The sequence below is a fragment of the Hemiscyllium ocellatum genome, chromosome 5 (genome assembly GCF_020745735.1).
Source record: "Hemiscyllium ocellatum isolate sHemOce1 chromosome 5, sHemOce1.pat.X.cur, whole genome shotgun sequence".
Classification (NCBI taxonomy): Eukaryota; Metazoa; Chordata; class Chondrichthyes; order Orectolobiformes; family Hemiscylliidae; genus Hemiscyllium; species Hemiscyllium ocellatum.
The window spans coordinates 95,737,108-95,749,197 of NC_083405.1; the positions used below are offsets into that span (position 1 = coordinate 95,737,108).

Consider the following 12,090-nt stretch of genomic DNA (forward strand, 5'->3'; position numbering starts at 1 on the left):
GAACTGTACAAAATTTTTCAGATCACAACTTCCTCACCTTTTTGAATTCGATACCCCGACTGACAAAGCCCAAGATACCATATACTTTGTTAAACACTTTCTCAACCTCGAGTCATACTCAATGAAATAGGCACGTGTACCATCCTCAGTTCTTGCATCCACTTTAGAATTGTACCCTATATTTTATATTCCTTTACCTACAAAAGTAAATCGTTTCACACTTTACCACATGATTACCCATTTTAGTAACCTATATCAGAAGAAGAAAGCAGGAATGACCAGTAAGTTCTATTAAGACAAACAATAAGAAATTAAACAAGAAAGTGTGCTTCTGAATCCAATAAAACCAAATCCACAGAAACAAAAAATTTATTTCCAGTGCTTCCAGGGACATTTACAAACCATTTGTCTCTATCTGTACACAGGCTAAATACAATGTTGAATCTGAGAAAACAGTTCTCATGCACAGTTAAGACTCTCTTTGGAGATGATGAAAAATGAGCAAGGGAGCAGTTTCTCCAGAGACCACTATCTACATGCCTATGTTACAAAGCTTTTATCAAATCTCAAATTTGAAAAAGCTACACATGAAATTATATACACATTTAAGTATCTTTACAGAAACTTTAAAAATTCAAGTCCAATACAAAGACTGTATTAAAAGTCTGATTTTAAAAAAAATGTTAAGATTCAATTGGAATGCCTATCATGTGGAAGCTCTATTTGTTCGGTTAATAAAATCTGGAAAATTATCTTAATTTTTTTTTGTCTTGTTTATAGATAAAACTTCATTTGTTCACAGTAGATTTCTAGTATTTTTGAACTAAAAGACAATATGGCACCCTATCTAAACCAATTTTCTTTTGTGAGATGAGGCACTTTCTTAAGCAACTGAAGTTCAAACAATTAAGTTCCAATAAATGTTTGATTTGCTCGCCTTTATAAGCCGATGTAAAATATATGCAGCAGTATCCAATTGTAGAGCACGTAGGATGAATGTAGGAATTACTGATCATGCTGTGAGTAGTTTATGGAACTTTACACTGGAAGGTTTCAGCACTTGATGCTCTTTTGTACTGAATTCATAAATTCATTTTATACAAAAGTTTATCATTTTTCTAGCCATCAGTGTCTGCTGTAAAGAGCTTCCACAGCATCCAGCACAGAAACCAGCCTGTATTATAGGCAGAGCATCCATTTCAGAATTCAAGTAGAGAAATATGTACAGGAGTCATAAAAAAATCACTATACTGTTTGATGAGCAATTTGCTGTACAATTTTTCGCAGCACTAGACATAAATAATTGCAGACCTACAAGTACTGATAGAAGCGAGACTTGACTACTTGATTACTGGATATTTTGTGGGGATGAGCATCAACAGTTGTACTAAAATTGCTTTTTCCCTTGCTTTGGAGGCTTTCACCGTTCACTTGGCCTATTGAAGGTAGTGGGCTCGATGATGCCGAAGGAGAAGGCTGGCTGAGCTGGGGCAAACTACTACAGCTGCCTGCATCTTCTTTGGATGATGCATGCAACTTTGAGTTTGTTCCTTTGTCTAAATTAATGTCCACAGTTCTTGGCTCAGAGGCCTTTTCTGTGTGCAAATCTGACGTGCTAGTTCGTAAGCGCTCACGTGCGAGCCACTCTGTAATCGAGAGATCCTGGGATTGGCATTTTGGTTTCAGACGGTCCACTGCTGATAAGTGTGACTCATCCCCCCCACTCACTGCACTACTTTGAGAATACTGTTCTTGTGCTTTCCACGCATTTAGAACACTGAGCTCTGAAAAATCCCTATTTCCTCCCATGGTGTGTCTTCGTCTAATGTTTTTTCTTTTACTGGTCTCTGAAGAGCTTGACTTTTGTAGGCCAACCCCAAACATGTCATCTGCAGAGGTCTTTAGCCGTAGTTTTAAACGCTCTGTGATTTTCAACTTCCAAGCAGGCTCGACCTTATCATGTTCATTTTTTATGAATGAAGCCAGACTGCTTGTAGATTTCCCTTTCTTCATCACATCAAACATTTTGTATGGTCTAGTTGACTCTTTCTGTTCCTTTGTATCACTTGTTACCTCGCTATCACCCTTCAATCGAAGAGACTTTTTCTTTGATAGTGTATCACATTCAATTAGCTTATGTGAACTGAATGTTGTCCTAGCATCTAGCCCTGTTGTTGAACTTTCTTCTGTTCCAGTCTTATCACTTCCTTCAGAGTTTCTCCTGATATTCATTGCTGTATTATGTTTCATTATATGTAGAACATTTTCAGGTGCACAACTTGCAGCAAAAACAGAAAAGTCACTATCACTATCTGTTTCTACATGGTGTCCTTCACTAACAAGTTCACTTCTTTCATCGTCAGCCTCATCACCTTTGCTTTCTATCACTGACTGGACTTCTGCATTCAGTATGTGGGAGTCTATACCTGGAAGGTACATTATAGAAGAAGTTGTGGAATAGTCTGATGTGATGGAACTTACATCCGCAGATGCTGCATCAATGTTTTTGACTTCTGACTTCTTTGACTTACTTAAGTAAGCTTGCTGCAGAGAGACCAGAGATGAATTGCTGATTGTGGAAGCTGAGAAAGTCATATCAATGTGAGAGTTCATATTACTGGCAGAAACCTCAGCAGTAGAAATAGGCATTGTGCTTGAAATTAATTGTGAACTGAGACAACTAACATTAGGCAAATCTGTGCATTTTTGGCAGTATGCTGGGAAGTCTTGCTTTCTTGGGCTTGTTTCATCTACTGTGACTTCTTCTCTCATTCCATACTTTTCAATCAAGGCCATAGAAAAGGTCCGATTCTTATCATCTTTACTGTCTTTCTCTTGCTGCTCAACGTACCAGTCATTTTGTTTTTCCTTCTGTTCAGCAAAGTCAATTTCATTTTCAGATCCTCCTTTACTCCCTGGTTTCTTAGTTGCAGCAATTTTGGAATGGCTTGATACTTCTTTCCTGGAAAATACATTTTCCAATTCATCATCTGAACTGCTTTGTTGTGGCTTTATATCCTTTTTCTTTCTTTTACGGCTGGCTGCAGCAAAGATGGATGACACAAGCAAATCCCTGCTGTACTGATCCTTCCCGGATCCCCAAGAACCCTGTTAAATGGAAAGGCCGTTTTTTTTTGGGTGTTGGGTGGGGGGGTCAAGGAGAGACAAAAATTGAAATTTATTAATCAACCTTTCTCCACTGTTAGGCATACTAAACAATGGCATTTTACAAACATATTACAACCATGGTTATAAATATTGTCCTAACAGCCACATTGAATAAAAAACACAATTTAGAATTCTCTGATAGGCAAGAATGCAATGGAAGCCAGCCCCAGTTTCTACTTTTTGTTTTAAGTGTTGTGTAATTCTTTTAATTTGAATACACCAGTGACAGAAGCAGCAACTGAAGAGTCAGTTATTAGATTAGATTACTTACAGTGTGGAAACAGGCCCTTCGGCCCAACAAGTCCACACCGACCCGCTGAAGCGCAACCCACCCATACCCCCACATTTGCATCTTACCTAACACTACGGGCAATTTAACATGGCTAATTCACCTGATCCACACATATTTGTGACTGTGGGAGGAAACCCACGCAGACACAGGGAGAACGTGCAAACTCCACACAGTCAGTGGCCTGAGGCGGAAATTGAACCCGGGTCTCTGGCGCTGTGAGGCAGCAATGCTAACCACTGTGCTGCCCACATGTTGGAGCTTGGAGAGGGAAGGATGAAAGGATGAGGAGAGAGGAAGGAAAGAAGCAAGAGCACTTTTCCGGCGTTTCTTGGTTTATAGAAACGGTCACAGTATATACAAGACAGTTATTTGGACCAAATTTAGCTCCAGGGATCAACTATAAATAGATGCAGAAGATACAGTTACACCACGTCATCCCTGACAATCCAATATTTAATTCTTACACACTCTGGATTATACCTTTCCAAATAAAGTTACAATTGAACAGAAATGAACTGATTAAGGCAAAACAATTTTACTTAAACCTTTGAAGATAACTTAAAATTGTGGAACTTTTACAGACTCATGTTACAAACAGATGACATTGCAAATGTTTCAAATTCGGAAGCTTGATATTTCCCCATTAGCTTTGGATAGCCCTTTAATAATTCGTAACCTGGTGCCAAAAGGTAGTTTTGCAAAAGCAACATCTCAACTTGATTTGCGTTTGCAATCCAAGTTTCTGCATTGTTCAAACACGTTCAAATTTTGCACATGATCTGGAGGCTCCTACGTGACTGCATTGGCCCTTACAGATCACACTATTTATACTTGAGTTTAGGATGTACACAATGATGCAAATTATAATGTAGATAATGTAACATCTTATCGAAAAAGGTATCAAAACAAAAAAAAGGTAAATTTAGTCCAGTTAACAGGAATCGTATTTATCATTTGGAAACTGTTAATTCCATTAAAAAGGATGCAATAGCAGAGCATTTAGAAACACATAATATAATTAAGCAGAATCAGCATGACTTCATGAAGGGGAAATCATACCGAAGACATTTATATTAATTCTTTAGGAGATAAAATGCAGGGTGGATGAAAGAGAACCAGTAGATGCAATTATATTTGGATATCCAAAAGATTCTGATAAGGTACCACAAATAAGTTAACTACTTAATCAGAGGCTGCAGTGTTGGGATTGTATATTAGCATAGACAGAGGACTGGCCAACTTATGGAAGACAAAGTTGAGATAAAGAAGTGCCACAGAGGTCAGTACTGGGGCTACAATAATTTATGGATGGATGAAGTGAATGCTCTAATGCCAATATTTTAGATGACAAAAATAGGTAGTATGTCAAGTAGTGAGGATGACACAAATCTGCAGAGGGATAAGGATAAGTTAAATGGGTTAACAGAAACTTGGCAGATGAAACATAATATCAGAAAATGTAAGGTTATGCACTTTGCCAAGGAAGAACTATTTAAATGGAGAAAGACTGCACATAGCTGCAGCACAGAAGGATTTAGATGTCAGTGTATGAAACACAGAAATGCTAGTATGTAAGTTCATCTGTTTAATAGGGAAGGAAAATCAAATGTGTGCCTTTATTTCAAAGGGAATGGAGTATTAAGATAAGGACTGAGTGTGTGTTGCTGGAAAAGCGCAGAAGGTCAGGCAGCATCCAAGGAACAGGAAAATCAACGTTTCAGGCTGGAGCCCTTCATCAGGAATGAGGCTGGAGCCTTGGGGGTAGAGAGACAAATGGGAGGGGAGTGGGACTGGGAAGTGCAATAGGTGGATGGAGGTGGGGGTAAAGGTGATAGGTCAGAGGAGGGTGAGAAGATAGGTGGGAAGAAAAATAGACAGGTGGGACAGGTCATGAGGGTGGCACTGAGCTGGCAGGTTGGAACTGGGGTAAGGTAGGGGGAGGGGAAATGAGGAAACTGGTGAAGTCTACATTGATGCCCTGGGGTGAAGGGTCCCAAGGCAGAAGATAAGGTGTTCTTCCTCCAGACATCGGGTGGTGAGGGAGTGGCGATAGAGGCGGCCCAGGTCCTGCATGTCCTCGGCAGAGTGGGAGGGAGAGTTGAAATGTTCAGCAACGGGGTGGTGGGGTCAATTTGTGTGGGTGTCCCGGAGATGTTCTCGAAAGTGCTCTGCAAGAAGGCATCCAGTCTCTTCAATGTAGAGGAGACTGCATCGGGAGCAACAGATACAATATTGCAGAGCGCTTTAGACAACATCTCTGGGACACCCGCACCAATCAACCCCACCACCTCGTGGCCGAATATTTCAACTCCCCCTCCCATTCTGCAGAGGACATGTAGGTCCTTGGCCTCCTCCATCGCCACTCCCTCACCACCCGACACCCGAGGAAAAATGCCGTATCTTCCGCCTCGGGATCCTTCAACCTCTGGGCAAGAATGTGGACATTACCAGTTTCCTCATTTCCCTTCCACCCACCTTATCCCAGTTCCAACCTTCCAGCTCAGCACTGCCCTCACGACCTGTCCCACCTGCCAATCTGCCTTCCCACCTATTCGCTCTACTCTTCTCTCCATCACCTTTACCCCCACCTCCATCCACCTACTGCACTCTCAGCTACCTTCTCTCCAGCCCCACCCCCTTCCATTTATCTCTCTACCCCTGAGGCTCCCAGCCTCATTCCTTGAGGGGGGCTACGGCCCGAAACATCGATTTTTGTGCTCCTCGGATGCTGCCTGACCTGCTGTGCTCTTTCAGCACAATTCTAATCTTGACTTCAATTGACAGCTGCTCACCACACCAGCAGACCATTAATGGTAAAGTAACATGACCATAGATGAGAGTGTACCTACTTCTGGTATAAGAGGCCCAGCTTCAAATCCCACCTGCTCCAGACACATGTACCAACATCTCTACACTGATTAATTAGAAATAGATGCTAAATAATGGAAATTATACAAATCAGACTACAGGTTCCTATGTACCCTAAATTTTGGGTGACACTCAAAATTTGGGTAACGTTATGGACACTTGGCTTGGAAACAAATATTGGCCCAGCCAATGATGCCCACATTCCATGAATAAATTAAAAAGCAATATCTTGTACAGCTAAAATGTGAACTTGCTATTTTGTACTCAATTCCCCTCATAATAAATGATGAATTTATTTGTTATTTGTTGCCATACCTGTATAGCAACATTTTGTGATTCATTCACTAAGAAACCCAGATCTCTCTGTACTGGAGATGACTCAATTTAAATAATTTTTGTTTTACTGTCAAAATGGACAGATTTTCTCACACCAGCCCGACTTGTTCACTCCTTTTGTAGCCTCATGTTTTCTTCATAACTTACATTTCTTCAAATGACGTATCAGACTCTGAACATTAACCCTGCATCTCTCTCCACAGATGCCACAGGACCTGGTGAGCTTCTCAAGCACTTCCTGTTTTTACATTCACAGTATTTCTCTCTTACTTTCCCACCTATATTTATGTCAACAGCAAATTTAGCAACCATAACTCTGATCCTTTCATCCAAATAATTGACAGAAATGTTGATGGAGGAGAAGAAGAAAGGGAGATAATTGCACTGAACTGTTAAAATGACTGAACAGACGTGAAAGAAACTAAGCAAGATATCATCATTCAAACCTCTATGGCTTAGAAAGCAGCTGGTATATTAGAACAGAACCACCTACAATTTCAACTCCACATCCCACACCATCCTGACTTGGAATCAAATCACCTTGTTGACACTAGTACAAATCCTTGCATTTCTTAACAGCATTCTGGGTAAACCTACACATAGCTTGCAGTTCAAGAAGGGACTTGCTCCCACCTCCAAAAGAGCAATTAGGGATGGGTAGTTAATACTGTTCTTGATCCAAAGCAACTAAAAGAACTGCCTGGGATGAAGGCAGACATGTAAGGAAGGCAGTCAAGCAGCTGGGCAGAGGGAGCTATTAACATTAATAACAAGCATGAGATCAGGAAAGAGAAAAAAAAGAAACTTACATTATATAGTGCTTTTCATAATGTTAAGGCTCCCATATGTTTTACTGCCAATTAAGTACTTTTGTAGACATGCCATTGTTTTAGGATGAGAAACATGGCAACAAATCTCCACAGAGCAAGCTCCACAAACAGCAACATGTTAAGGACTAAATATTTAAAAAAAAGACTTAATTGAGCAATAAGGATTTGCCAGGACACTTGGAAGAATTTGCTTCCTCAACTTTTAAATAGTGGAGGGGGTAGTCTCTGGTAGCATGCCAATCCCTGGACAAGGAGTCCTGGGTTCGACTCACCTGCTTCAGGAGGTGTGTAGTTACGTCTCTCAACAGGTTGATTAGAAAAAAAAAGATTAAATTATAAAAAATTAGTGTGGAGAAGGGACCGTTGTGGCATGGTAGAAGTGTCCTTACCCCTGGACCGAGAAGCCCAGGTTCAAGTCTGACCTGCTGCAGAGGTGTGTCATAACATCTCTAAACAAGTTGATAAAAAACACAGATTAAATTAAAAAGTTACAATTTGTGCCATGGTACGTTTTATTTCTCCCTGACAGGATGCTTTTGCTTGAAGTCTCATCTAAAGGTCTGCACCTTCTACAGTACTTAATTGAAGTGTCATGTTGTGCTCAAATCTCCAGCATATGACTAGTGTACAGAATGTTCTGACTCAAGGCAGGAAGGTTCCCAACTGAGTGCCAAGGTGGCCTGTCACACCTGGCTGGTATTGGAGTTGGGGGAGTAGGGTGTATGGTCTTGTAGAACAGGAGTGAAAGCAGCATGGACTCAAGAGATATATGCCAAGGCTTAAAAGATTAAAATATGGAGGACAGGCTGCATAAGTCTTGGTTTGCAGTCCATTCAGTATAGACACGAGATTATAAAGATGTTTAAAACAATAAAATTAAAAATCACACAACACCAGCTTATAATCCAACAGGTTTATTTGGAAGTACTAGTTTTCAGAGCGTTGTTCCTTCATTAGGTAGCTAGTAGGGCAGGATCATAAGACACTGAATTTATAGCAAAAGATCGGTGTCATGCAATTAGAATGATATACTGAATAAGCCTGCATCGTTGTTAAGCCTTTCATCTTTTAGAATGGATTGCAAGTTCCGGTTCAATAGGATATTAAATACCAGAACATCTTTTAAGTCACATTCTTGAGATAACTTAAGGTTTTATAATAAAAGTGACATCTCAGCTCAGACAACGTATTAAAGGTGTGAGGTTAGAGGTTAGAGTCTGTCTCTATCCCAATCTTGAGTCAGACTAGTTCTATTTCCAAAGTAGGAACTTATAAATGTTATATGAATTGACTGCTTGTAGGTTGTGTGCTTTTTGTGCAAAAAATAGAAAGTATCTGCAAATGCAAATTCACCCCACAGACTTGTGTGCACGTGCATGGGGGGTGGGGGGGAGAGAGAGAGAGAGAGAGTGTGTGTGCACACGTGAGTGCACTTACGTGAGCACATGAGAGTGTGACAGAGTATAAGCCTGCAAGAGGGCGTGTTTGTACATCTGAGAGGCAACATATGTATACGTATGTCAGAGAGACAGAGAGAAAGACAGAGGGAGGGAGGAAATAGTGTAGTGGGGCAAAGCTGTAGTGTGACATGAACCCAAGGTCTTGGTTGAGGCCATCCTCATGAGTACTGAATTTGGCTAAGTTTGGTACCCATGAGGGTGGCCTCAATCAGGACCTTGGGCTCATGACACTACAGGTGACCCCACTATACTACACACACACTTACGCAGACCCTCTTTCATATGCACAGTCTCTCTCAGACACACACACACACACCCAGACAGGCTAATACTCCATCCCGCACGCACGCGCGTGCGCGCACACACACACAAGTCTATGAGGTGAATCTGCAATTGCAGAATTGTATTTGCAGATACACTCTATTTTTGCTCAAACAGCACACAACCTGCAGGCAGTTAATTCACATAACGTTTTATAAATTCCTACTTTGGAAATAGAACCAGTCTGACTCTAGATTGGGATACAGACAGACTCTAACCTCACACATTTAATAGCCTGTCTGAGCTGAGATGTCAACTTTTTATTTTATAAAACCAGAATTATCTTGAGAATGTGACTTAAATGTAATTCTGGAATTTACATATTAATGAACCAAAACCTGCAACCCATGCTAAAAGATAAGAGACTTAACAGCAATCTAGGTTTATTCAATATATCATTTTAATTGCATGATACTGTGATCTTTTGGTATAAATTCTGTGTCTTATGATCCTGCCCCACTAGTTACCTGACGGAGGAGCAGCGCTCTGAAAGCTAGTACTTCCAAATAAACCTGTTGCACTATAATCTGGTGTTGTGAGATTTTTAACTTAGTCCTTCCCAGTCCAACACCGACACCTCTACACCAAAACAATAAAGCAATTCAAAAGTTATTTCTTATGGTGGAGACATCCACAGGAAGTGTTAGGTTACTTAGATATACTTTCTCATGCAAAGGATTGTGCAAATCTACAAACTATTGTAGATTTTTAGTAATAAGTTTCCAGAACTCTGGTTGACAGATCTTTATCAGGTAAGGGTATTAAGGAATACATATCAAAGGTACATATTAATGGAGTTGAAATCAAGATCAGTTCTGTTCTAACTGAAATCAGGCCTGATAAACTGAATGGCTAACTTGGGAACAGTCCATTCTCAACCCAGACCATTTTTAGGCAGCAGGGATAATCAGAAAGAGTCCTGTATAAGCAGTTTGTGTCACTTCTTAGTGTTACTGGAACAAAAGATCAAATTCAAATTCAAATGCAGGCACTGGGTGGACATAAAACCTAATAATACTGAACCTAACCCTAATATCAACGGTTGTCAAGAACAATATTTACATTACATCCTTGAATTCAATGCCAGAGAATAGCAACTGCTAATGACTTTTAAAGAGCAAGGATATGAAATCGAATGGCTACATTTGGATGAAAAGAATACATTGTTATTTTTGAATCCTCAAATGACTCTTCAAAAAAAGCTTTTATACCACTATTCAAGGACAGCATGGTGACAGTGGTTAGCTTGCTGCCTCACAGGGCCAGGAACCCAGCTTTGATTCCAGCCTTGGACAACTGTCTATGTGGAATTTGCGTATTCTGTTGGTGTCTGCGTCAGTTCCCTTCAATAGCTCCAGTTTCCTCCCACAGGCCAAAGGATGTGCAGGTTAGGCAGAATGGCCATGCTACATTGTCCCACTGTGTTCAGGGATGTACAGGCTAGGTAGGTCAAGTATGGCAAGTGTAAAGTCTGCGGGAATAAGATAGGATGCTCTTCAGAGGGTCAGTGCGGACTCGATGGGCTGAATGGTCTCGATCTGCACAGTAGGGATTCTATGATTTTCATACATGTTTTACAATATCTTAAGTCATTTAACAAGGTTTTGCCCCAATTACAGAACCGGAAAATTTAAGAGCAAATGTCTGCACGAATTTCTACAAAAATCTATAGAAATGACTTAATAGCCTGAGTTAATGATGTTGGCTGTGAATAACTTTGGCCTGGACATTGGAGAACCATACTGCTCACCGTTAAATAATGTCAACAAAGATTCAATTCTTGTTTTGGCAGAGGAAGACCTGGGACCTGCTTCCCTGCTTTAGAGTGTGGATGGCAATGATAAACCACCACTTATGAGAATGACTTAGAAAACAGCTCAGGATTAACTATCAGCAGGCAATGAGCTAAACGCCTGCCTCTGGGGACACAGTACATATAAATAAATTTCAGAGAAATGCCCAAGTTGTGAAATAAAAATTGTAGCCACACATTCTTGTTGTGCACTGCTGTAATAACTGCTAATTACCAAATTAGTTTCTATTACTTTGTTCAATACAGTTAAACTTCTCACCTTAGATTTTGCTGAGTCACTAGTGGCTGAATCTAAAACAGACAAGATAAATAACGTTACTTTGTGTTACACACAATCTAATACAGAAATATTCACTGCAATTATGGAGCAAATTATAATTCATAGAAAATTGTATGACTGCAATAGAAAAAAAGGGCACAGAGTGGAGAATTATAGCTCACTGAGATGAAAAGCAGCACAGACAGCCACCACCATGAAAGTATGCTGTGAAATTGTGGGTAAAACCAGCTCAATGAGAGGGATGGCAAAGGGACCCTGTTCTCTTTAAAAAAAGATAAATACTAATTAATCATCAGTACTAATTAAACATCAGTACATATTAAACAATTTATTTTGTATCCATTTGCAGAACTCATTCTTTCATTTTATTAAAAACTAATTATGATTGTTATATGCATTATGCACTCATACCCCCTCAATTCATATTTTATGAATTACGTCTACTCAAATACCAGTTAACAGTCTAAGGGGTTTGCAACTGTAAAATGCCACATGAAAAGATACTATATGACCATTACACATCAAAGAAAAGTAAGGCAAACAATTGCAGAGTAAACAAAAATGCACAGAACTCAAACACAAAAATAATCATCTGGCCTTTTTAGTTATAATGGAACTATTCCATACAAATTCAATTGAATTACTTATAATCCATCTAAGAGCATCTAACTTGGATTTAATAAGAGGGGCATGAAATGTAGAATGAAAGCTGCAAAAAGAGA

The 12,090-nt window shown here is 39.9% G+C and overlaps 1 protein-coding gene across 1 annotated transcript in view; it reads right to left on the reverse strand.

Annotated features, from left to right (window-relative positions):
• Positions 1-351: 351 nt before the first annotated feature.
• The window catches only part of LOC132815792 (rho GTPase-activating protein 21-like), a 249,534-nt gene continuing 237,795 nt past the window's right edge, over positions 352-12,090 (reverse strand). The window contains exons 24-25 of the mRNA XM_060825005.1: positions 11,348-11,379; positions 352-3,108 (exon numbers count right to left, since the gene is read on the reverse strand). Coding sequence (XP_060680988.1) covers positions 1,312-3,108; positions 11,348-11,379 — 1,829 coding nt within the window. The 3' untranslated portion in view covers positions 352-1,311. The remainder of the gene's footprint in view (positions 3,109-11,347; positions 11,380-12,090) is intronic.